Genomic DNA, 23355 nt, shown 5'->3' on the forward strand with positions numbered 1-23355 from the left:
ACACGGGTATTAATCGACTTGCTTATATGCCGACAAAGCAGCCGATGGGCGGCAACCTCTACCAACCGCTCACCAAAGTAGTAGAGAGTTCTTTGACTGAATCAAGGGGAAAGAAATGGAAGGAAATTTAGGAAAATTGTTTGCGAATTGCATATCTTTCGTAATTTATCCGACTTTTCTACGTCGCCGTCTGGCATGATAATAGTCCGGTGATTGACCATTGATCGCGGGCAGCTGGCATCTTTCTTCTCTAGGTAGTCTACTCTCTGCAGAAGGAATTCCGTAAATTCAGTAGGGAATCGCTTTTTTTTAATCTACGCACTGGCAACATTTCCGGTTCCGAGACATGAGGAGGATCATAGTGGTGCGGGGTTTATACGGCTTTAGCAATTGATTCGCTAACATCTAAAAAAATAATAATACTTAACATGAGAACGTGAGTATGCGTTTCACTCTCGTACCGATAAACCGTCAAGATTGCTCTGCCACTCATGTGAGAATCTACGCTTGGCAATCCATCGGAAAACCTCGTCAATATACTCTCTCTCCATACCCCCTTCCGGTAAACAGTCATACGCAAGCCTGAAAGGGAACGCTACCCGAGATGCTAGGCCGCTAGGAACTGTTCGAGCAAAATAACCCATTATCCGGCAAATAGAACATGCGAGGCTGTATGTGTCAGGGAGCTCTGCAACTCTCGGCCGTGTATCGGCTGAAAAAACTAGGATAAGAGCAGCGTAATAATGACACATTGCCTGCGCAAGGACGGGGTCTGGGTAGACAAACGTAGTAGCATAAACAACCTCTCCGGTTATGCGATCCTGGCATCGAAAAATTGAGAGAGTATCCTCTATCTGGACTGGAAGTACTCTAGGCTGGCCACCAGGATACCGATCAGCCTTTTCTTGCTTCCAATGGTACAGGTCTTGTTCGATATTGGCCGCTAAAGTCCACGATTCTTGCTGCAGCCGACCGATTTCGACAGCTGATTTGGCACCTGAGCAACTATTGATCTGGTCAACATATGATAAAAGCGCAGGTAGCTCGACCATATGGTCCAAGAGATCCTGTAAGAGATCTTTGGGCGTCGACCTGGCAGACCAAGGTGCATTTTTCCAGTCTGGTTGAGCAAGGAAAGTAGGAGAACGTGTGGTTATAGCCGCAAACACCTGGTAAACCTGTTAGCAGACCTGGGTGAGCTCGATTTATGATGTATTATCGTACAAAATAACATCGCAACTCAACAAATAGACCATGAGCGATACCTGAGATATGGCGTTTAGCTCCACGAAACTCTAGAAGTTTCAAAATACCTAATAGGTGAGTGAGAAATCCATTTGCCCTTGTACGGCTGACACCCTAACGGCGATGAATTAGCCATGCGAACATTCTAATTTCGGATGTACTCACCTCATATACTGCACACAGTATCGCCGCCCACAACACATCATCTGACCTGCTTCGCTCCGGGAGAGATATGGCGACCTGTAGGGACCTTAGGACGGACAAGTAGATCGTGTCTGCGGCGGAGAGAAGTCTCCTATCACCAATGGAACGACCGAATTGTGCGACCGAGACGGCAGCAAAGGAGTTACGAAGCAGAGCAGAGGAATATCTCGCTTTGGCCCCAACCCGCCAAATCTGATATGGCTGTCCAGCATGTATCCAGTGCAGAGGTTGCCAAGCTGACGGCATCTCTGGGCCGTAGGAATCGAGAAATCGTTCCAAAAAAACTTCCAAAACTGGTTTCGAGGACATAGGGATCGGGGAACCAGACCGATGATGATCACGGTGATCTGGTAAAGTTGGAGATTCTAATAGTCAGCCATAGCATTTTCCCTGAGCAAACTTTAAAATAGACATACCATGTTCCCGGTCGACCTTAGCAACGCTTGTATGACTATCTTGGATTGACAATAAGGTCATATTTGCTGACTCAAGACGTGAAGTAACTTCAACGCGAACTTTTGAGAGTGCTTTGTCACGACACTCCAGTGGGGATGTTGGCTCGTCTGAAGTCGGCTCAGCGTTGATACTAACCGGAGTCGGAGGTCCGTCGATGGAATCCATGGGGGTATTCGTTTCTCACTTACTTTGTGAAGCGGCGGTCCCATGCACTGGTACCACAATTGGCTGTCGGCGGGTTTGAGCAAACTTGGTTGCCAGCTGTGGGCTCTGATCGAATTTGACAGTAATGGCGCGGCCGCGGATAACTTGCATCTCATCCTGCGAGATGGGAAGGCGTCTAATAAGCTTGGAGATGATTTTGTAGGACAATGACAACCTGCCAGCAGCATTCTGTATATGCTTTAGCATTTCCAAAACGTCGCCGATGCCCGCGAAAACTTGCTCGCGTTTCGGAAGATTCTGATGTTCGTCATGAATGACAGCGAAGCACAAAATCACACCCAAATCGACAAGAGAAAATTGTGCGAGGTGGTACTTTGCACAGACGGGGTAGGTGCTATGAAAGAGAAGGATGTGGGCATCACGCAGCTTCAAGCAGTAGTCTACTCCGGAAGCTCGCGTTCTTTGATCCTCCTGCGGCTCTGTCTGGTCAAAAGTTTTAAGTATATAGCTTTTTAGAGGCACGAGGATCATGGTATAGGCCATGACGTGTAGGTATTGACGCTGCACGGTAATCCACGGGTAGCCCTCATCTATACTTGTGTCAGGATTGATGATCTGCAACATCGGTGGAAAGGATTTCGTCCATCTGTTGATGATGTCCTGGAACTCCCTCGCATCTGCAGCATTCATCGGCTTATTGATGTTACCGAACTTGCGATATACTGCCTGGATGACTTCAAACTGCAACTTCGTCTGGTATATGGGAGATGGAGCAGCTTCCAGACAGACGTTTGGCGAGATAATGTCACAGTCATGTCGGTTGATGAGCTGCGGACGAGAGAATAGAGTAGAAATCTGCCTATAAAAGGGTCAAAAATTGCAGGGGTCACATGGAGACGACAAGAGTACCAATCCCAAATGTCTAGAATGCACCAGATCCTCCTTCGCATGTCTCGATCGAGCTCGCTGAATCCATTTGACTTTGATTCTTTATTCAAGCCTATGAATGTGGCGGCGATGGTTAGCATGCCAACAAGGACTTGTAGGCAAATACCTGACGGAATGAAACAAACCTATTTCTTGAGCCTCACGAATCGCCGCGCCAAGCGCGTGCCAGCAACCAAAGAAATTTCCTTCGGCGCTATGCCAATATGACGTGAGGAGGAGCTGCTGAACCTGCAATAGTCCCGCTTCACCGATGGGAATTCTGCCACTAAGCTCAACGGCAGCCTGATGACATCGGTTGGCAAGGCTCTGGACTGGCATTTTGAGGTCGGCCTCGATCTTCCATTGGACGTCTGAGCGGAGGTATGGTACGACGCATGCACAAATACGCAACATGAGACAAACAACAGCAGGATCCAGCGGCCTGTCCCAGCGTACATCTTCTTGCCAGATTGAGAAGCCCTTCATCAGTCTAGCTGGATCAACGATGTAATAGCAGTGGTTCAGCGTCTCGGTGAAGCTCAAGAGGAGAGTCTCTGCAAGTTCTGGTCAGTATGAAGCTGTAGAATCACGGATGGGGAGACGTGCCTAAGTGAGGCGGCGGGGGAAGCATTTCCATTAAGCGGACAACGTCTGCCCGAGTGGCGACACGACCGGCGGGAGGATCAAGCTTGCGATGTGAAGACAAGTATTAGCTACCAACGGCTAGAAATCATCCGTTTTGGGGACTTAAACGGCATACCTTGACTACCTTGGAGAGATTGATAAAGCTTGAGGGTCTGTAGCTAATGGTATTGAGGGTGGACTCTTCGTCAGTGATGTCTTCCAATGAGACTACGTGCTTGTCGAGGTCATCATCTTCAGCCCTCAACTTCCGCTTCCCGCGCGAGTAATTGGGGTCAGAAAAGTACAGATCCCGGTCATCATTGCTGGGCAAGCTGGGTTCATCAAAGCGACACCTCTCGGGAACCTTACGACGACAACAGTTTTCGCAAGGCCAGTCCCTATCGCACTAAAGAAGGGAACCAGCATTAGCCCATTAGCCCAGTGCCAGGAGTAGAGTAAGTACGCAGCAAATCCCCACTGCCCGGTTCTAGGTGCAAGGAGGTAGAATTTGTCAGTTGGCGAAGCTACATACCTTTTGTTTCCTCAGCTGACATTCCATACAAGCTGAACGATGGCACGAACCCCCCCAGGGGGCGAACGGGGCCGTCATGTTTTGTCCATGAATGGAGGAAGGATGCGATAGGTGGAGGTGATGTCACAGTGCACTACCGGCTGATCCTGGTTCATGGCACAAGATTCAGCCTCGGGAAGTACGTGATGATTGACCCGAAAGGTGGCCTGGGAGGCACCTTAGCACCTACGCGTGCCTATTATGGGGGATAACCCGACCATAGGTGACTTAATAACCCAACCATTAGTGCATTTAGCCGAAGTTCAACCGACACACTAAAATTGGTACTTTTGCGAGGGTTAGGGTTAGTGGTAAGGGATAGTATTAGGGTCTAGTGGCTAGTGGTCAGGGGACTTGTACGGTGATTTTGACGCTTCAAATGCGGGAATCGGTTCAAGCGATATGCCGCCACAGTGGTTGGGTGATGTCCTGGATGCAGGTGGTGGCCGGGTCGGCCCCGGCCATGAGGCGGATGATGAAGGCTTGGACATTCCTTGCTCGCCTTCCTGTACTTTGCTGAGGATTCTGGTCATAATTCCATCCCAAGTATCGAGGCTATGTTGATCGAGAGACCTTCCCTCGGCAGGCGTAACTGGAGGACTTTCACAACCTGCAAGCATATCGTTCGTAAAACCCGCAAGGCACGTGAAGGTGAGTTTGGCGCCTTAGAAGTGAACTGTAAGTGCTCTCGAAGTGGCGCGGCGCAAAGAGGAGAAATTACCAGACCACTCCATGCATCTGCACTTTGACGGCACGACACACACAGCGCCAGTATGCACAGGTGGTGCACCGGAAATGTATCTGCATGGCCATTACTCGCAGAAAAGATGGGCTTGCGGAGATGACGCAGCGTCCAGGCTGGGCAATGAGATGACGTCGCCGATGGCCTGCATGAAGCTGTGTCACGACTCACGCCGCGTCGCAGGAGGAAGCTGCTAAAGAGTGCGGGGTGCAGCAAGAACCTATACGTTAGATCTTCCCTTTTAGCGAGCAACAGAGTCGTACAATTGCATTCTGCGCTACTCTTCTACAAACTGTTGCGGAGCGCAGTGCTCATTTCAAGACTCGGTATCTTGCTTGCCAAGTGCGACAAGTCAAATGGCAAAGACTGCAGCGGTACAAGGCAGTTGAAACTACATATAGGAAAGATATGCATGCAAGACTCATTGATGCACCTTGTACGGATGTAGTGCTACCGAGCGAGAGTGTGGACGGATACCTGGGGCTTGCGAGAACCCCGCATCAGAGCAGTGCCGCAGTAGTGAAAGCTGGGAGCATAAGTGGTCTTGTAATGTGCACAAAAGAACCAAAGCAGTCGGCCAGCGGAAGATGTCCATGAGGCACTCCGACTGGTGCATGATGCAGCACCGGAAGCGGGTTTCATGGAGCCTGGCTACAACTAGATTTGTGGCTGGCCTGGTATTTCCTGTCGGCTAGTATAGACTGTACTGCCGGTAACCAGTAATTTTAATCTGTAGTCCAAATTGGGATGAGTTGATCTCGATAATTAGTCTTGATCTATCAAATCGCCTCGATGACAAGTGGAGCAGCTTATCCTGCGCATCGCACGTAGATACTGCATTGTGAGAGATTACCAGAGCTTAGCTCCCTCATAAGACCACAAGAGCTACAAACGAGTCAAAATCAAATATATGCTCAAACATTCAAGGATTGACCTGTGCTACAGCCCCCCCGAGATGCAGTAACCTACAGCACCATCCAACCCAATTTCCTCTGAGGCCTGCAGTTCGATACGAATCAAGCTTAGCAATGACACCACAAGTCCGCGCGATTTCGTTTAGTAATACAAATATGTAGGTGATGCATCCGAGACACAACAGGCTACAGCGGCTACAGTACGCTCTGCAGCATGCACCTCGTATCAGGAAGCCATCGAGAGCAATGTTAGGAGCCCGTACAAGCCCCAAGGAAAGCTCAGTAGATCTCTGAAAACATCAATCGGCGAAGACTTGTATATATAAGTGCGTCTCGCCGTATTGCCTCCGAGATCTGCCACCTTCAGACACAGCAGAGAGCTTCCCAATCAGCCAACCGACTCTTGAAACAATTTATACATCTTTAAAACAAGATGGCGGGCACCTAATCCGATACAATCTCCACCACGACGGTGTATTCCTTTGACTTTGTTTGGAGTGACAAGGGCAGCAAGGCCAAAAGGCACGTCAGCTTCTGGCACCCGCAGCCGAACGATAACAGGCGCCCGCTAGGTAGCTTCTGCATCGACAACTACGACCCAATTGACGGCAGGTATACCGCGCTGCTGATTGGAGCGGTTGATACTTCGCCGGGAAACAACTCGGTCGTTGCCAGTCCGACGGGCTACGCCCAAGTCTGGGTCGACAAGGGCAGCAGCGCGGAGCAGAAAGGATCCCTCTGGCGGCCTGTACCGCCAAGCGGCTATGTGGTGCTAGGCCACGTCACCGCTGCCGGCTACGACGCGCCCAGTACCGACAAGATTTGGTGTCTGCGAGAGGATCTCGTGGTGGGTGGCCGCTTCGAGTCGCGGTCCATCTGACCAGACCAAGGTTCCAGGGCCACGAAAGACGTCTCTGTGCGCGAGGTCTTTTTCGAGAAACCCCGCGACGGTTTCCCCGTACTAGGATACTTTCAGAGTACCCTGGGCTACTCCCAACCCGATCCAAGCCTCGCTGTCCCCAGGTTCTAGATTCAGCAGCACCTTGCCGCGCTGAAGACGAGACAGCATGAGCTCGGCTACACTGTGGTAGGTCCAGGAAACCTGGAAACAATAAAAAACGCCAATTCTTACTTTACTTTACAGCTCACAATTCAGTGCAGCCGCGGTGTTAAGTCGTCAAAGCGACCTGAAGTTTACAGTCGTTGTATGAAGTTCTTCAATGGAGTTTAAGCACGGCCGACTGTAGACGGTTAATAGCTTGATATAGTGCTTGCGTATGAAATTATATCATTTATTCTATTTCATGTATGCCCTATTCTTTTAAGCCCTGTTGTAGAGTGTCTTTTGTAGCTCGTGGCGTCTTGGCGCTTGCCGCAAAGTGCGTGAGAAATGGTCAGTTTCTCTTCAGAGAAGCAAGTCAAGAGATCTCTCTACCTGCGGCTAGACTTTAGTCAGTGTCCCAGCCCTAATCATTTAAATACAATAAATTAGTTTTAAGATTAATTAGTTCTTATATAAGAGCAATTATATATTCTATAAAGGCATAATAGTATTAGTAGTAGATAGGACTATCTCGTATAGCTTTGGATTAAGATTGTCCGAGACGAGGTAGGAGTAAACTCATGCTCTAAACTAAGAACCAAACGACCCCTCTTTAAATAATTGCTTTTCTAACTCGATTCTTACATACCTTCTTGCTGTCGACATGGGTCTTGACACTCTCCCCGCAGAGATTCTCCAGCAAGTTCTAGGGCTTGTCTTCCCCCGCAATTGGCTGGAATCTCCCCATATACGCACCAAGCTCACCCTCAAGCTTGTTTGCAGTAAGTTAGCGTAATAGTCTGCACCCTAGAAACCTAAATGCTGCAAGCCGATAATTGACTCGACTTCTTCAGAATATGTTGATCAGAACATCCGTCGCGATGTCTTTGGTAAACTTGATATTGATCTCATTGCCACAGTGTTGGCCAGCGACATGAACGACGAAATGGTCACTCGGCTACTCGTCGAAATTGTCAAGGTTGCTGGCAAAAACGAGAATGCTCTGGTATCTTTTATTCGCGATGCTGTCCAGTGCACTCTTCGCTTGACCGGAGATGGCTCGCATGATGGCAACAAGCTTGGCGACTAATACCGGCACATCTTCTGCTGCATCACTGTGTTGAATTTGGGAAGACACGAAGCCATGGACCGGTTGACGCACGATAACGACCCTAGAAGTAGCTCCGAGTGTGAGGATTGCGCTAGCGCCTTAGTCGCCGCCGCCTGTGACAACGACTTGCCACTTATGAGTCAACTTCCACACGGCAGCCTCGACATTAAATTCAGTACTTTTTACTTCGCAACCGCGCTACACTGGGCTACATATGGGTGTCAAATTGAACCGACGAGCCTGTTGCTTGAAAATGGAGCAGATACTATGGCCAGAGACTGGTGGAACCGTACATCTTTGCCCTCGCCGCCTCGCAAGGCCACAGCATCGTTTTGAGACGACTCCTCGATACAGATGCCAACGATGACACTTGTGACTATGGGATTTGCTCACTTTTCTCTGCGTCGGAAGATAGCCATACCGCGGCAGAATCGTTGCCAGAGCCAGCTGAACCTATTGAAGCATACGCCATTAATGCGGACGCCAAAGACTGGTTTCATCGAACACCACTTTCATTGGCGGCGGGGAGAGGCCATGAAAAAGTGGTAAAACTGCTTGCAAGGCGGGATGATGTCGATCCAGGCTCTAAAACAGGAGACGGATCGACACCGCTGCTATGGGCAGTAAAAGCAGGACACGTCGAAGTGTTGAAGCTGTTGCTAGCCTCCCCAAGGGTAATACCTCAGGCCCCGGATGCCATGGGGGAAACGCCACTGCTGAGGGAAGCCAAAGAAGGGCACTATGCAGTATTCAAGCTCTTGTTGGAGCAAAAAAAGGTAAAGGCAGATGCCAAGTGTAAACTTGGTCGAACCCCGTTATCTTGGGCTGTTGCGGTGGGAGCTGAGGACATTGTCAAAGATCTATTGTCGCGAGGTAGCGTTGATGTCGACTCAAGGGATAGTGACGGCCGAACACCGCTTTTTCATTGAGCACGTTTCGAATTGACCAGACTTCAAACTAGATTGCGCAAGAGAGCAGATTGGATTGGGATATTTAACTGCAAGCTCCACCGCTAGGGACCACGCCTCAGCTTCTAGAAGCTGCTGTTGTTGGGCGCCCGTCTTTGACTCGGCAACTGCCACTCAACCCCCGTATAGCCATTACTCTGGATGGCACAGGTTACCACCGAGGACACAGTGGTCCAAGCTGACGCCATGATAATCTGCCAAGCCTCTCACACAGTCGTTGAACATTCTGTGGCAGGTTTTCATATCCTCGCCATTTTCGTTTCGGCACTGAACCGACCACTGATTAGCGTGTATCCAAAGATTGTCGTCAAGGCCTTGCGGGGTGGCTCACCGATTTGCAATCACCGCAATCCGAAGCGACATCTAGCATGCAAGAACTGCTATCGCCGAACTCGGCAGCAGCAGCCATGCCAGACAACGTCAATGCAAGGATTGTTGAGAACTTCATGTTTGCGGTAAGGGGAACAAAAGTAGTAATAAGCAGTGCTTGAGAGTGGTTTGCAGGTGACAAAAAAGTTCTTGTGTTCTGACAAGCCAGTCCCTTTATACTTGAGCATTTGACGTGAACGGGCGCATATACTTGATGCAGAATGCTAACCGCTGCGATTGAATGCCATCAATACTTCATTCAACGTTATAGACTAGAATTATCGAATTGTACCCCAGGCTGACGCGAAATCTGCCCACTACTCGTGTCATGCCCGCAGCAGTGCTGACGAACCCTTGTCGGCTTGCGCGCCGCCCCTCTCCCCACTGCAAATTTAAGCTTAGATCCGCCTCTAAATGCGCGATAATCTCAACGGTTTACTCAAATATCAGAGCGATATTTTCTTGGTCTACTTATAGTTTTTTACGGGCCGCGGCTCTCGGGCGCCGGTGCCGTGGGGCCCAATGTAGAGCTGGGAGCAATGGGTTTCGATAAACCCGGGCATTCTACTGCGCAAAACTGAATCGGAAAGTGTGGATTGCCATCCGGCAGTGCGAGCTTTCGTCTGATGTATATAGTAAGCATACATGCAGCGTATGGGGCCGCAAGCCGCAACGCTTGGCCGGGCGAAGCCCGGACGCCCCCCTTTTACGAATTCAGCGATGCAAAGGCGTTCGGCGTTTCAGTTCAAATGTTGAGGCAGAAAGGGCCTTGTATTGCTACTCTATGCTGCTGTAAATTACTGGTGCTTCGTCGGCTTCTGTCCCGGGAGGCGAGAACCGAACCTCGAGAGCAGTGGGCTTCCCATCGACGCCAATCTTAAACTCGCCAGCCCAGTAAGCTTCCGTTGAGTTGGTGGAGTCCACGACATGTATATTCCAGAAATTACCGGATACATGATGAAGACGAAGCCCGTGTTGCTCCACCATTTCACCACGATCTGCAGAGAGAATGGTTTGGTTTCCTTGCTGTTGTTCAGTAAGATAAATAGTTCCGTACCCGGCGTGGTGGTAGAAGCCTGCCAAGTCGCTCGTATTTACCGGAGATGGTAGGGGGACCTTCGGGCGGTCTGGAAACAATTCGTCATCCGGGTCTTCGGGATCGCTGCCGCTTCCATCGTCGGGCTTCGGCTTTAGCCTGGAGAACCGCGTTAGCTGCAAACCGTTTCTGGCGGGCCTATAGGCGGGGCTATAGTGAACGAACCTGTCATTAATGTTGTAGCGGTCGGCCGATGGAACTTGAAGTTTGTTCTCAATAAGCTCCCAGATGAGAACCTGGGCGGCCGAGTTGGCGGTATCGGCGGCGTTGGCAAAGGCGACGACTCCGAATTTGATGTCTGGGAGCCAAAAGACTTGGCTGCCATACGCCGTTTCCGTGCCAGAATGGTTAATTACCACCTGGCCATGAGCGACAGTGCGGTCCCAGGCAAGTCCATAGAGAGAAATATCCCCCACAGTATTTGGGTCTTCAGAATCGATAATTCTGGGGGTCCGGATATCCTCGTGCGTAGCCTTGGAGAATGGCGCCTCCTCTTGTAGCAGACATTTCACCCATTTGGCGTAGTCGCGCGCATTTGAGATGACGAATCCAGCACCGCTAAAAGGACGCGTCTCTTCAAAAGCAGCTTCGATAAATTTATGGCCGTCTTCATCCCATCTATAGCCCGAAGCCAAGTGCTGGGATGCCTTCTTTGCTTCCTCGAGGCTGGAAAAGGTGGCATCCATTTGCAACGGACCCCATATCACGTCTCGCATGGCATCTTGGAGCGGTTTCTCCGTCAAAAACTCAATGACGTACGATAGTGTGACGTACATCAGGTTACAGTACTGAAAACGCGTCCGAGGCTCCGCGTTTTGCGGCAGGTTCCTGAAATTTCTGACAACATCCCGTGGTGTCGCCGAGCGGCCTTGCACCTGCTTGGCCCACGAGTAGTCATGCCTTGGCATGCCAGTGCGGTGAACAGCGGCATCTTCCAGAGTGATGTGCGCTGTTGACCACGCATCTTGCAGAACAAAGTCATCGTGAATGATGGAGGAGATGGGAGTCGACCACCTCTTAGACAGAGCTGTATAATTGTTCGAATCAATTAGATGAGCCAACGTCGCAGCCGTAAATGCCTTTGTCGTTGACCCAGCGTAAAAAAGTGTGTCTGGAGTAACTGCAGTGTCGGGGAGAGTTGCGAAGCCGTAGCCCTGGCGCGCGTTAAGACTTTCGTCCGAAATGTGAGATACGGCAGCAGAACTTACCTGAGAATATATTTGCCCCCCCTCAACCACAGCAAGCGAAATACCAGGCACATTCCACTGTTTCAGGACATCGTTGGCAAATCTGGCAAAAGCGGGATTGAAGGGGTTATTTGACGTAGAGCTGTTAGAGGGGGTTGCGCCCAACGCTGGTGTTGTCACCAGCGACATGATTATTGCCGCCGCAATTGGGAACCACAATCGAGCCATTTAAAGCGTCACACAATCTTTTCTGTGAATCGTGTTAGATGGAGAAAATTATTGTAATCGTGACTTGAGCCGGTCAGTTAGCTGACTATTTAAACTCTGAAAGCTTGACTGGTGTTGGAGGCGGGACTGCCTGAATCGAATCCTGTCGATATTTCATCCCTGCTTCCGGCTGTGCAATATTGTGTAATGTGACCAGAGCTTTGAAAACTCAATGCTACTGTTACTGTGATTTAATTACCAGCACGTAGGTGGTTGCAGCTTGTGTAGCTAGCGCATGGACCGTTCTACACTGCCTTGAGTATGTCGCAGAGCAATTGGGCACAAGTCCATTGGATGACAGCAGCACCAACGCTACGCCTTGATCGGATAATTAACCGAGTGCGAACCCTGACATCACTGGCTGCCCATTTGTCCCCAGCTGCACCTAGCTGCGCCTCTTAGCTGACGTTAGCGAGGCCGTCGATGCATCGGAGGCGTCCAAATACAGACAAGTGTTCTATAGAGCACTGATTGCATTAACGATAAAATTAAACTAGTGGCTACCCTTGCCGTGCTGCCTATATTCCCGGACGTACCGTAGTGACCGTGCCCGAACTCCGTCGCCACTGTCCATCACCAACTACTACTACTGGCGACGGCGCACGCCGCCGATCCACAAATAAGGCTGGCTTTTCCGCAGCAAAATATCAAAGAATAGCGAATTGATGCGATGCGATTAAGAGGCGAGGTCGGCCAATCCGGGGACATGATTTACCGGCGCCAAAGCTTGGCCGACGAAGACTACTACCCAATCCACGACAACTGTAGTAGAGTTGGAATGCAACCCCAGAGAGTCGGGAATACACTATTGGGGTAGTCCGCGAAATTGGCAGGCCCACTGCCAGCGGCGCAGTCAATAGAAGCATGCGGATGGAGTTTCGACATATAACGCAAAGGCGCTGGACGCGTGTCGTCTCAACTGCGCTTCGGCCGCCGCCGGCGCTTTTCGAGTCTAAGTCCGCTTCGGCCGCAAAACCTGATGAGCATTACCATAAGAAGTTAGCGTTGCGACGAATGGTAGTTGCCTGATGGAAAAAACTCGGCGAATGAATTGTCATGTATGCTGAGAGTAGAGGATATTAAGGGGATATGGTGCTGGTACGCAGATCTTGTAAAAAGCTGTGCGCCCTCCTATGCTGCACACGAAGGTGCCAAGAATTAAAATAATTATACATGGCTTTCCGGTGCAAGTTAGACTTTTTTGTAGTTCTACCAAGTCACTACAGAGTGGAAAGGCGGCTCGGATCGCAGTATTGGTGAGCCGAACATGCTTCACTCTTATCGCGGGTCCTGGTCTGCCGCCGTCGCTGTTTACTTCCTGCCGAGAATTCTGAAAGTAGACTAATACTATTACTGTCAAAAAGATATCAACAGAAATACATATCCAGTTAGCTACTTAAGTGAGTGTGGCTTCACGTCAGGATGATGAACTGGGCAGCGGGCTTGGCATGCCTCACGTCCTCACAGGGGTACGGATACTTGCTTATGTCCACAATAGGCAGACATCACTAGCATCACACGAAAATTTGTCGTGGAGAGATTATACTGTACAAACATGGTTTGGCAGGCGCCATTACCGGGCGATGCTCCATCAGGTATGCTGCACGAGCAAAGACCAGCGCGCGCACCATCGGGCAATTCTTCTTCTAGAATGACACCGTGTCATGGAATCTACATGGAGCTAATAAGTGCTGATTATACAGAAGACGAAGAATAGCCCGAACACCAAAGACCGAGTTCCTGCCTTCCATGTCGTATCCACCATCTTTCGAGGCTTTGTGCGCAACGCCCAGGTCCACAAGCATGCCTGGATTTTGAAATAGGGACTTCATAGAGCAATGGGCTTCAAAAGTACTATATAGAGACTGATGATCGTCGGACAGCTATACACAATTGTTGTCCGCTGTAGCTTTCGCAAAATGTGCGATTCGCCCCTCCTAGTGTCCGTGAGAAGTTGAAAGCAATAGTCGTCATAGCACACGAGAACACTGCCAAGAGGCTACGAATCAAGATGCTTCTAAACTCAAAAAGGCCTTAGCAAGTGGAATTGGGAAAAGCGATCGTCAGTCTGGTGGATCAACAAGTTGCCAGGGCGCAGTTACTACGAGAAACAGAATACTTGGTGATCTACTTCAACTCACCAGAAACGTCATGACGAGAACTGATCAGCATATTCTTTCAGTATCTTACAATTAGCTTGTCCAGTCCGTAATGTATAAAAGGCTCGACCCTACCCTCTAATACTTTGTACTCCCAGCCATCAACCGTTCCATGAACTTCCCCAGCACAAGTCTCTCACTTTACACACAAAAGTCATTTTCTGCCCTCTACTTTTCATCCTTTTTTTACAACTTGAACAAAGTCTATCCCACTGTAAAATGAAGCTCTCCGCTGTTCTCCTTTCTTCCGTCGCCGCAGTCACCTCTGCCGCCCCCTCGCAGCTGACAGAGCGTGCTGGCGGAAGCGGCTGCGTCAAGCCTGGTGACGGCAAATGCGCACTCGTCGTTTTTGGCAGTCTGCCCGTCGGCGGTACCGGCTTTCAGCACGGCGCCAGTGTCTACGATAAGAACTGCAACGAGCTCGGCAAGTCGGGCTCCCACCCCGGCGCGTCCAACTTTCTCGTCAAGTCGAGCCTCAAGTACGACGTCAACGTCTATGTCCAGGGCGGTTTCGAGTCGACGGGTACGTTCTGGTACGCCGGAACAAAGTACAACATCAACCACGACCACTGCGGGGACTGCGGATCCAGTCTCAGCGCAAACAAGTGCTGCTCCATGAGCTTCAAGTGCTGAGTCTGGCTTGGGTGAAAAGGCCGACCACACGGGATTGCGCTAATAGGCAAACGGCATCGGGGGTTTTGTACCCGGAAATAAGGCCAATGCTAGATAGGAGGTAGGTATTTCATTTTATGGATATATCGATGGAAGGTTTTAGAGGCTATTATGTAGACAAACAGATGTTATTGAAAAGGACGAATATTTTATGAAGTGCATCTATGCTAGTCTATTGTCGGCAGACAAAAGCTCAAACAAGGGACCAGACAGACTCTTGTCCACAGCCATGCTCTGCAAGTGCGCTAGCTTCGAGATGTTGCTCTGCTTGGATGTAACAACCTTCCAAACAGCATCTTTAACAGAAAACTCGACTTGTGCGTCTTGAATAAGCGCTTCAATCTCGTCCCGAGGCGACACAACGCTGAGCTGAGGTTCAGGTCCCAGCTCGACCCTGATCTCATCATCATATGATGTCTCCGCAATCTCAACCAGTAGACCACTTTTGAACAATCCATCTGAAGCTGAGCCAGAAGCGCCCTCCACTCGGACAGAGGCACTCTTGTAGGGCGCGTTGTTGACAAAGACGTGAACATCTTCCGATCGAATATCACACACACCAGGGAAGCGAAAGGCCCACCTCTTGCCCCAGCCCTTGGTGGTGACTCTCCCAGCGGCTTGCTCGTACTGAACATGCATTTTACGATGTCCAAGAGCAAGGCTATCAGAGTCATCCACGTTTGTGATACCGGCGACACCATCTCGGGGATCCTCCCAGATATCAAACTTTCCATCAGCACCCACCACAACGACGACTTCGAGGCTCTCTGGGTTCTTGCAGCCATTTTTGGGTACCCGAGCGTGGTCGAACGGGACGACAGCGCCTTCTTTAGCTAGAACAGGGTAAGCGGAAAGAGGTCGGTACAGGTCGACAACGCGCCCAGAGCTGTAAACCCTGCCGGAGAAGATGTCGACGACACGGGCGCTGCTGTCGGGCAGCCAAGCTGTGACCTTGGCGAGATTCGTTTTGGGGTCAACTGGATCGACAATCGGACAAACAATCAGCTCAGAGCCAAACTTGTACTGGTTCGAATACTGGTAGGCCTCATCGTCCTTGGGGTAGTCCCAGTACATGGGCTGAATGAGCGGCTGCGGGCTGAGGAGCGAATCGGCCACATTATGAGAGTAAATGTAGGGGATTAGCTTATGTCGCAGTTGCATCGCCGAGCGCATAGCCTCACGAGCTTCTCGGCGATACTTCCAGGGCTCCTTGCCCGACCACCTACTGTCGGAAGAGTGGAGGCGGAGCAACGGAGACCAGGCGCCCAACTGAACCCATCTCGCGGACAGCTCGTCATCGCGGTGGCCAAACATGTGACCGCCGATATCGTGGCTCCACCATCCATATCCGATGTTGGAGGCTGTTGCGGTAAATTCGGGCTGGAAGCGGAGCGAGTCCCAGGTGATGATGGTGTCGCCGGAGAAGCCCACGGGGTATCTGTGGCTGCCCGGGCCAGCGTATCGTGAGAAGATCAGAGGCTGGGTTTCCTTCGTGGTCTCTTCGTTATCGACATAGCCAAAGTGATTGAGCAGCCACAGAGGGTCGAGGCCGGGAACCTTGGAGTGCGGACCTTGCTGCCAATCAATCCACCAGAAATCGCAACCCTGATCCTCCAGATTGCGGTGGAGAACTTGGTTGAAGGCGCGCATGAATTCAGGATCCGTCGGGTCGAAAAGGATGGGGGCCTTCTCAGAGGTATCGTGGCCCAATGCAGCGGCCATCTTATCGTAGGCTTCCTCATGGTGGTAGATGCCTTCGTGGGGATGATCATTGAGGGTCATGCGCAGGCCGCGTTTGTGCAGCGCGGCAGCGAAGCCGGCAGGGTCTGGAAATAGCTTCTTATTCCACGTGTAGCCGGTCCAACCGGCATGAGGGACCTCGTCGCCGTGGACCAGGTGCCAGTCCATGTCGAGCACTGCGACTGACAGCGGAATCTCCTCTTGCTGGAACCGGTCCATGAGGCCAATGTATTCCGATGCGGTATACGTATAGTAGCGACTGAACCAGCAGCCGAGGGAGTAGCGGGGCACGAGCGGCTGAGTACCGGAAACGGCGTAAAAAGCAGCCATCGCACCACGATAGTCGGGGCCGTAGCAGAACAGGTACCCGTCGATGCGATCGCCCTCACGACGAGGGCTCACAAAGCCATTGTCATCAAACAGCATGGAGTCGCTGTCATCAATGGTCGAGTAGCCTTGACGCGACAAGATGCCATCGCCCATGTCGCAACGTCCGTCGACACCGTCCAAGGTTCTAGCCGTGCCGCCGAGATTGTCCTGCTGCCCTTGTCCATAGCGCCAGTACGAACCCCACAGCGTCACCTTGCCGGCAATGCTGGCGCTGAGCCCATTTGTGCTGAATCGCTTCTTGTCATAGGAGAGATGAAACGTGGGGGAAATGATGTCAAGTTTATTGTCGGACTCGACGACACGGAACTTGGGGGTGGGCAATTTGCGATTGACGGCAAAGGTCGAGGCACGATCTTCGAAAACGCCGTCTTCTGCCCACTCGTAGCGCAAGACACTGTCGCCGAGGACGGTGAATCGCCATTGCGGCCCTTGGACAATCGCCTCCGGGGGCGCGACCGGGTTGTAGTTTGCGCGAGTCGCTCTCATGATGAAGTTTATTTTACACTGCGAGGTTCCCGACTTTCGCGAGAGTTTAGGAGGAGGAATTGCAGGCATCAATTGTGGCACGCACCGGAGCGGATGCTCTAATATACTTGGCCACCATGGCTGAACACATCTCGTCGGTCCGAGTAGCGCGACAACCCCGCTCTACGCTGGCAGAATGTACCCCGTACAGAGTCATAGATCAGCGCTCTGTGGTGGTGTCCAGGCAAGGGTAGCCGGTGATTGCTGGCCACTGTACAAGGAAAGAAGAAGAGGGAAAATAAAGGAAAAGAAAGTAAATAAGGGGAAGTGAGAGAAAATGGAAAGAATACGAGAAATAAGAAGATAAGGAAAGAAAAATAGGTAAAATAAACAACAAGCTAATACTTTTATTGCCTTGAGTAGCGTCTTTTTATGTCACCCGTGGTGATAATGGTAGCGTTGTGGAAGATGTGGTTGGATTAGAGGTACCAGATAGCTCTCCACCTGGCAGGAATCTGTCACAGCTCGTCAATTATACCTGTCGCGGAGTGACTGCTTTGTTTTGGAGAACAAAAAACGACAAGAGGCTGGTCTGACTGGACCATGCTTTGCGGAGCTTCACCCGCGACAAGATTCATTAGCCCAGCTGGATCGTCTACGTAACGGTGGCGGTGGCGCCGGCGAAAGCTTCATTAGCTCATTGTCGGATCGAAGATTTAAGAGCGCCGTGTCTCGAGCAACTTACATCTACCCCTCACGACAACATCTATATTTCCTACCACCCATCGGCATGTTTAAATTGCGCTATAGCCCCGTGAGGCTTTGATAGCTCGTCGATTTCTCTTTTCGGTCTGTTCCAGCGACAGCCCCAACTTCAACCCCGAACAAATCCCCCGCATTAGCGCTATGCACCCCTAAATCTCGAGACGAGAACCTGGGCTTGCGATGCTTGCTTGCTGAGCTCTAGCGTTTGTCACAGACTCTCCTAACAATCTGTCTAAAAGGAAGGAGCTTAAAGAATATTACACAAAGCCTAATTGCACAATAAAAGAATAAAAGAGAAGTCGAGGGCCGTTCAACTCGAAAATGGAATCACATTGGTTAACATGAGCTGCTGCGAGTGCCTTGACGCTAGGCCAGCTCTCAGCCTCTAGTTCTCCCGCTTTTGTTGTGACCAGTCTATATTCTCGTTGCTGCTCAAATTTCCGGTTCCATAAGATACTCTAATGGTAACCCGTCGTCCAATCTAGAAATGGGGAAGTATCCCCCGCCCCAAGCATACCCATCAAAGTATCTATCCATGACAGAACAGGCTTCGGATAGTGTCAGGATTTTGATTCGCGGCGAGAAAACCCGTCTGCCCAGGCGGGGCTGAGCCTTCTCTTCTTCTCCTCTTCAAGCCGAAACACCTTGCGCTGATAGTCATTAAAATGTTCTGCTTGCCATGAGGAGTAGCCAGCTTTATTTTCTTCGATTGCCCGGGCGGGCCTGGGCAATTCCTTGTCGTTGCTTCCAAGTTGCTTCCACCTAGCATGGTAGTTTTCAAGCGGCGTCAAGCTGGCTTGGTAGTCAGTTGCACGTAGTACTTGCTGTGGGAGCACCGGGTCCGCACTGTCAGCTGTAGCTTCTTCGTCTGCCAAGGCGCGCCTGAGAGTTCCATCTTGCTCTGCCCGGGCGAGCATGCGCCGTTTCAGGTTCTCCTGTTTGAGCAGCATTAACTGGATTTCATACTCATCAAGATTGACTCTTTCCAGTGGGAACTCTGGCTCCGCAGTGTCTGGCGCATCTGTAAACCGACTGCCATCGAACTCTTGATTTCGCGGTATTTTCGTTCGCGGTATTTTCGATTCACCATCCAAAGACAATATGCCCTCTCTAACGTCAGTAAGTTCCGCTCCATTTTGAGCAAAGTTATCCGGTCGGGGAAAAAGTGGATAGCGGCCGTTGTTCCAACCACCGACATTGGACGCATTTAAGGGTATGTTTGCATTTGACATTTGGTCCTCTTGATTGCTTGGTAAGTGAGCGAGATTCTTCTCGCTGAGATTGTGGTGATCGTGAGGGGTAGCAGGAGCAACCTGCTGTTGCTGTTGTTGGAGAGCCATGTCGGTCGGGGAATTGATGACACGCTGGTGAGGCGGGATCCGCGGCGGCACCTGTTGCCTGCTGGAGGAGGCCATTTCGATTGGGTTGGGCTGTATGCCACTCTGAAGCTTGAGCAAGGTTCTTTCCTTTGCGAAGGGCGCTGATGCACTTAGAGCAATGCTATTGACACGTCGCAGCTTTCTTTTCTCTGCATGCTGCTGGTGGTGTTTCTTTCTATGCTTCTCCAGCAGGTAGAAAGAGCTGAATGATGGAAACTGGCACCCTTCTGCCTGGCAGTGGTAGTGTCTGCTATGTTCGAGCTCGTGAGCGGAGATATCGGCTTCAGTCTCAAAGCCAATCGAAGATCTGGGGCAGGAGGGCAAGCGACATGTGTATAGTAATGTTTGTGCTTGCGTCTTGAATAGCTCAAAGTCTTCTTTTGATACACCGAGAAAGTAGCCTTGGGTAAGCACCCAAAGAACAGCCTCCTGATATTGCTTGAGGATGACGGCCACTCCGTCGTCATTCGAATTGACTTGGCATGGGCTGCTTGTCGCAATGTTACTGCTCGGATCAAGTACCTCGGTCTGCGATACTAGTGCAGCCTGCATGGCAGGGAGAATGGCAGGATGGCACTGCAAGTACTCTGCTCTTGCATCGGATACATGTAATCCTTTGTGCATTAGTTCGTTTTGAAATCCACTTTCCACTTGGACTTCACGAAGCTCGTGCGCCAGGCTATTGATGACATTTTCGAATTCTGCGTCCTGCTTGCCATTCTTGTAGCAGTCTTCAGCGTAGGAAAACACATATTCAATCCAATGCTTCGACGAATAGTTCAAGAATGCAAAGACTCCGCGCACAGTGAGTAGGCGCGCTGATTGAGCATTGCTGTGTGGACCAAACACCTTTGCCGCCGCCGACAAGCAGGTCAATGTCCCCAATGTGAGCTGTCGCTTGATTGAGTCTCTGTTGAGGGATAGTGGGCTCTCTGTATCTAGCAGAAAACTTCATATAACTGATTAATAAGGTTGCGGGCAAAGGTAGGATTGTCTAGCTTACTCTTTGACAGTAGCATGCAAATATGCGATGGTCTTGTCAGGTTTTTCTTCCAGCAAGGCGAAGCAGTCATGGAGAAAAAAGAAGGGCACAAGCCGATCGGCGTTTTCATCTCCGAGAGTAAAAGTGACGGCGGAAAGTAATTCCACCTTCTTCAGCGGAACAGCCGAGAAGCCAACCCACTGCAAAACGCATCTGACGCTTTCGATCGATGCAGGGCTGAGATGTGATAGAATGTTTGATACGATTTTGTGATAACTATGGGTAAAAATGTGAGAAGAGGGAAATGAAGGGTTGGGGTGCCCACTTACAAGCCTTTCAATTCAGGCGGCAACTCGTGCAGAGCGTCTTTCAACTCTTCGCTTGTTCGGAAGAGCTGCTTCGTCAAATAATCGATGATGAGTCGCGCATACAAAAACATGCCTGGAATATTAGTGAGCCCTATCAATCAAATAGTCTTCGAAATCTCACCATCTGATTTGCCCGAGATTTCGCTTGCCAGCTGCGCCACTGCTTCCGAATCCAGCCCCAGTTGGCTGAGTCTTTCAGCGATCGGGGACAGCTGCAGACGTCGGCCGGTATAATGGCGGATAGATTCCTTGACACTGTTTGCTTCTTCTCCCAAAGTTACCAGAGACCTGTGCCGTGCGTTCTTCTTGGGAGGCTCGCGACGGCTCGTGAACAAAACTTTGCATGAGCCTGCCCCAACCGTCTTGTCTCGTGTGGTGATTGAGTCCAGCCAACCCACACAGCGGGTCAAGTCGGCCAGCTCACAGATATCTATTCCGTCAATAATAATCCAAACACCTTTTACGTCCTTCTGCGACCCGGAAATGAGAGTAATTAGCTGCCCTGCAACACGTTCCAAAGCCGAGGCAGTCAGAGGCTTTCGATCAGTCCTTAGCACGTCGTGCATGTACGCTATAGCATCGTCGCTTTGCTCGGCTAGCTGCCGAATGACAGATTTCAAGATCTGATCATACTTCATCGAAGAATCGTAGAGGTCGTTGCAGAAATGTCGAACCACAATGTCGTTGTTGGCCGAGCGAAAGCGAGCTAGATGCGCTGCTATGACGCTCTTCCCCGTCCCAGCCGTGCCTTGGATCCATAGCGAGTAAGTTGTGCCAGTGATACTGAGCCAAGAGCTAATCTTTGCGTGCCGCAAAACCCAGTCGCAGGTAGACTCTCCGCCCGGAATAGCCCCAACTAGAGTCTCCCATATGGAGACTTGATCAGCTTCGTTGACTTGGAGCCGTGCGACGATGTCTTGGTAATATTGCGCAATCTGCGCGTTCTCTTCGGAGCGGGCTTTTTCCAGACGGCTTTTGCTCTCTGTTTCCAGTTGCTTCAGCAGCCTTTGGGTATCTGCAATGTTTCTTGCGTTCGCTTCCTTGTCGATGAGCTCGGCATGTCGATCGAGGCTTTCCAAGATCGCATGGAACTGTCTTTCGAAACGACCCCAGATTGTTCGGAAAAAGGTTTTCCATCCTATATGAGTTAGTTAGTTGTGAAACGCTAATCCCAGGTGGAAGCTTCTACGGGTAGTGGAAGCTTGCTGGGCCACTTACCATTTGCAGTGACAAACTTGTATGCGCACCCGTGAAATTTGACGATGTCGCGATAGAATACAGCGACAATGTCCTGGAATGCTGCATCATTGTCAAAAGTTCGTCGCAGACTCTCAAATCTTGTGAGCGACTGCCCAATCTTTGCGTAGGCTTTGATGAGTGTCTCGAAAGCATTAATGCAGTCCGACCCGATCTGGCGGCGGTTAGCAAGAATGGAGGTGTACGTATCACAGCCACAGCCACAGCTACAATGATCTTGTGGGAGAAAGCAAAGGTGTATATACTGCGGGAGAAAGGTGCAGAAGAAAGGCACAAGATAAGACAATACATGGTGAAGAGGAAGATATTGCAAGACAGGGCGTGCATTGGAGCGCTCACCTTGAGGATGGTGACTATCGGTGCCCAGATCCAAGGCAAAAATGGTGTACCTTGACAAAGCGTATCAACGACCTTGCCGTAACACTCCAGCCCCTTTAGAAGCGGCTCTAGTCGACCCATGTTTCGGAGGAGTCCTCGGGCTCCCAGTTCATTCTCGAGAATTTGGCAGGTCTTCTGCACATCCTCAATGGTCGTTTCACGGAAGCGGCTAGCATCAGGCACTGAGACAGCGCTCTCCAGCTCCTTGTATGCCCGCTGAATGGTCTCTCGCGCCTGCACTGATGTTCTGCTTGAGAGTGGCATTCTGCTTTTCAAGATCAATGAGAGACTAAGAAGGTTCAGCAAAGTGCAGGATTGAGACCCAACGCCAGTGCTAGATAATAAAGAGCGGAGGCCTCAGCGAGCCAGGGCAAGGCAGACCTGGTTCGCCTGCATCATCTGGTAGGCGGTTAAACGCGCAGATTGCACAGCCTTGCGAAAATACTGTCACCGCCACTTACAGGGGTAAGTGGCCGCCAAAGGCGGCCAGAGGTCGGAACGTCACTCAGCCGCTCAAGAAAAATAAAAATGCACACGCAACAGCCCGCTGCCCTTTTCCTTCAGATGTCACGCTTCACAACGAGGCCCCGTACTACAAAGTCAAGACATCGAGAAGAATATATTCAGTGCGATTTTCTGAGCGAGTATGCTGCCATATCACCTTGGCGATTCTGATCAAAGGAAGCGTAAGAGAGCGCCTATCGAGATCACCGATACTGCGCTGCAAAGCCACGCAGCAAGCGATTTTACAGACCAGTCTTCGGGTGCAAATCAAATACTTGGATTCAATGGCTCCGATGTTTCTGGCATTGTTTCTGGCATATGGGCAGAAAACTTACCATCGAATGTTGGGGGCAACTTGTGGGACGCGCCTGCGCCCATGGCACCTTTCCAACCATTTGCCCAAAATCA

At 50.6% G+C, this 23355-nt stretch overlaps 8 protein-coding genes across 11 annotated transcripts; 3 read left to right on the plus strand and 5 right to left on the minus strand.

The window, feature by feature from the left end:
* Positions 1-398: 398 nt before the first annotated feature.
* On the minus strand, positions 399-4231 carry LMH87_001185 (uncharacterized protein; the record flags this gene model as incomplete). Of its 2 annotated transcripts, none has more annotated exons than XM_056199220.1 (13): positions 399-405; positions 462-482; positions 787-1169; positions 1225-1265; positions 1314-1359; positions 1411-1796; positions 1866-2012; positions 2094-2929; positions 2980-3070; positions 3144-3551; positions 3604-3685; positions 3758-4027; positions 4154-4231. In XM_056199220.1, the coding sequence occupies 13 exons, from the start codon at positions 4229-4231 to the stop codon at positions 399-401; spliced, it is 2796 nt and encodes a 931-aa protein (XP_056056089.1). The 2 variants fall into 2 exon arrangements, with proteins under 2 accessions (XP_056056089.1, XP_056056090.1); XM_056199221.1 differs by having other exon boundaries at positions 1411-1814.
* A 1731-nt stretch (positions 4232-5962) lies between these two features.
* LMH87_001186 (uncharacterized protein) lies at positions 5963-7079 on the plus strand (the record flags this gene model as incomplete). Its single annotated transcript, XM_056199222.1, has 4 exons — positions 5963-6006; positions 6347-6695; positions 6879-6935; positions 6993-7079. 4 exons carry the CDS (start codon positions 5963-5965, stop codon positions 7077-7079), a joined length of 537 nt encoding a protein of 178 aa, XP_056056091.1.
* A 475-nt stretch (positions 7080-7554) lies between these two features.
* On the plus strand, positions 7555-7980 carry LMH87_001187 (uncharacterized protein; the record flags this gene model as incomplete). The annotated part of the gene is made up of 2 exons (XM_056199224.1): positions 7555-7672; positions 7745-7980. 2 exons carry the CDS (start codon positions 7555-7557, stop codon positions 7978-7980), a joined length of 354 nt encoding a protein of 117 aa, XP_056056092.1.
* Positions 7981-9101: 1121 nt separating this feature from the next.
* Positions 9102-9417, minus strand: LMH87_001188 (uncharacterized protein; the record flags this gene model as incomplete). Its single annotated transcript, XM_056199225.1, has 2 exons — positions 9102-9236; positions 9301-9417. 2 exons carry the CDS (start codon positions 9415-9417, stop codon positions 9102-9104), a joined length of 252 nt encoding a protein of 83 aa, XP_056056093.1.
* Positions 9418-10115: 698 nt separating this feature from the next.
* On the minus strand, positions 10116-11810 carry LMH87_001189 (uncharacterized protein; the record flags this gene model as incomplete). 2 transcript variants are annotated; one of them, XM_056199227.1, is made up of 5 exons in its annotated part: positions 10116-10214; positions 10286-10360; positions 10437-10533; positions 10600-11588; positions 11643-11810. In XM_056199227.1, 5 exons carry the CDS (start codon positions 11808-11810, stop codon positions 10116-10118), a joined length of 1428 nt encoding a protein of 475 aa, XP_056056095.1. The 2 variants fall into 2 exon arrangements, with proteins under 2 accessions (XP_056056095.1, XP_056056094.1); XM_056199226.1 differs by having other exon boundaries at positions 10116-10364.
* Positions 11811-14266: 2456 nt separating this feature from the next.
* Positions 14267-14680, plus strand: LMH87_001190 (uncharacterized protein; the record flags this gene model as incomplete). Its single annotated transcript, XM_056199228.1, has 1 exon — positions 14267-14680. One exon carries the CDS (start codon positions 14267-14269, stop codon positions 14678-14680), a length of 414 nt encoding a protein of 137 aa, XP_056056096.1.
* Positions 14681-14881: 201 nt separating this feature from the next.
* Positions 14882-17335, minus strand: LMH87_001191 (uncharacterized protein; the record flags this gene model as incomplete). Of its 2 annotated transcripts, none has more annotated exons than XM_056199230.1 (1): positions 14882-17335. In XM_056199230.1, one exon carries the CDS (start codon positions 17333-17335, stop codon positions 14882-14884), a length of 2454 nt encoding a protein of 817 aa, XP_056056098.1. The 2 variants fall into 2 exon arrangements, with proteins under 2 accessions (XP_056056098.1, XP_056056097.1); XM_056199229.1 differs by having other exon boundaries at positions 14882-16678.
* A 1531-nt stretch (positions 17336-18866) lies between these two features.
* Positions 18867-22707, minus strand: LMH87_001192 (uncharacterized protein; the record flags this gene model as incomplete). Its single annotated transcript, XM_056199231.1, has 7 exons — positions 18867-18871; positions 18927-20407; positions 20462-20716; positions 20770-20881; positions 20930-21946; positions 22027-22219; positions 22405-22707. The coding sequence occupies 7 exons, from the start codon at positions 22705-22707 to the stop codon at positions 18867-18869; spliced, it is 3366 nt and encodes a 1121-aa protein (XP_056056099.1).
* Positions 22708-23355: the final 648 nt, after the last annotated feature.

Source organism: Akanthomyces muscarius, chromosome 6, assembly GCF_028009165.1.
Source record: "Akanthomyces muscarius strain Ve6 chromosome 6, whole genome shotgun sequence".
Lineage (NCBI taxonomy): Eukaryota > Fungi > Ascomycota > Sordariomycetes > Hypocreales > Cordycipitaceae > Akanthomyces > Akanthomyces muscarius.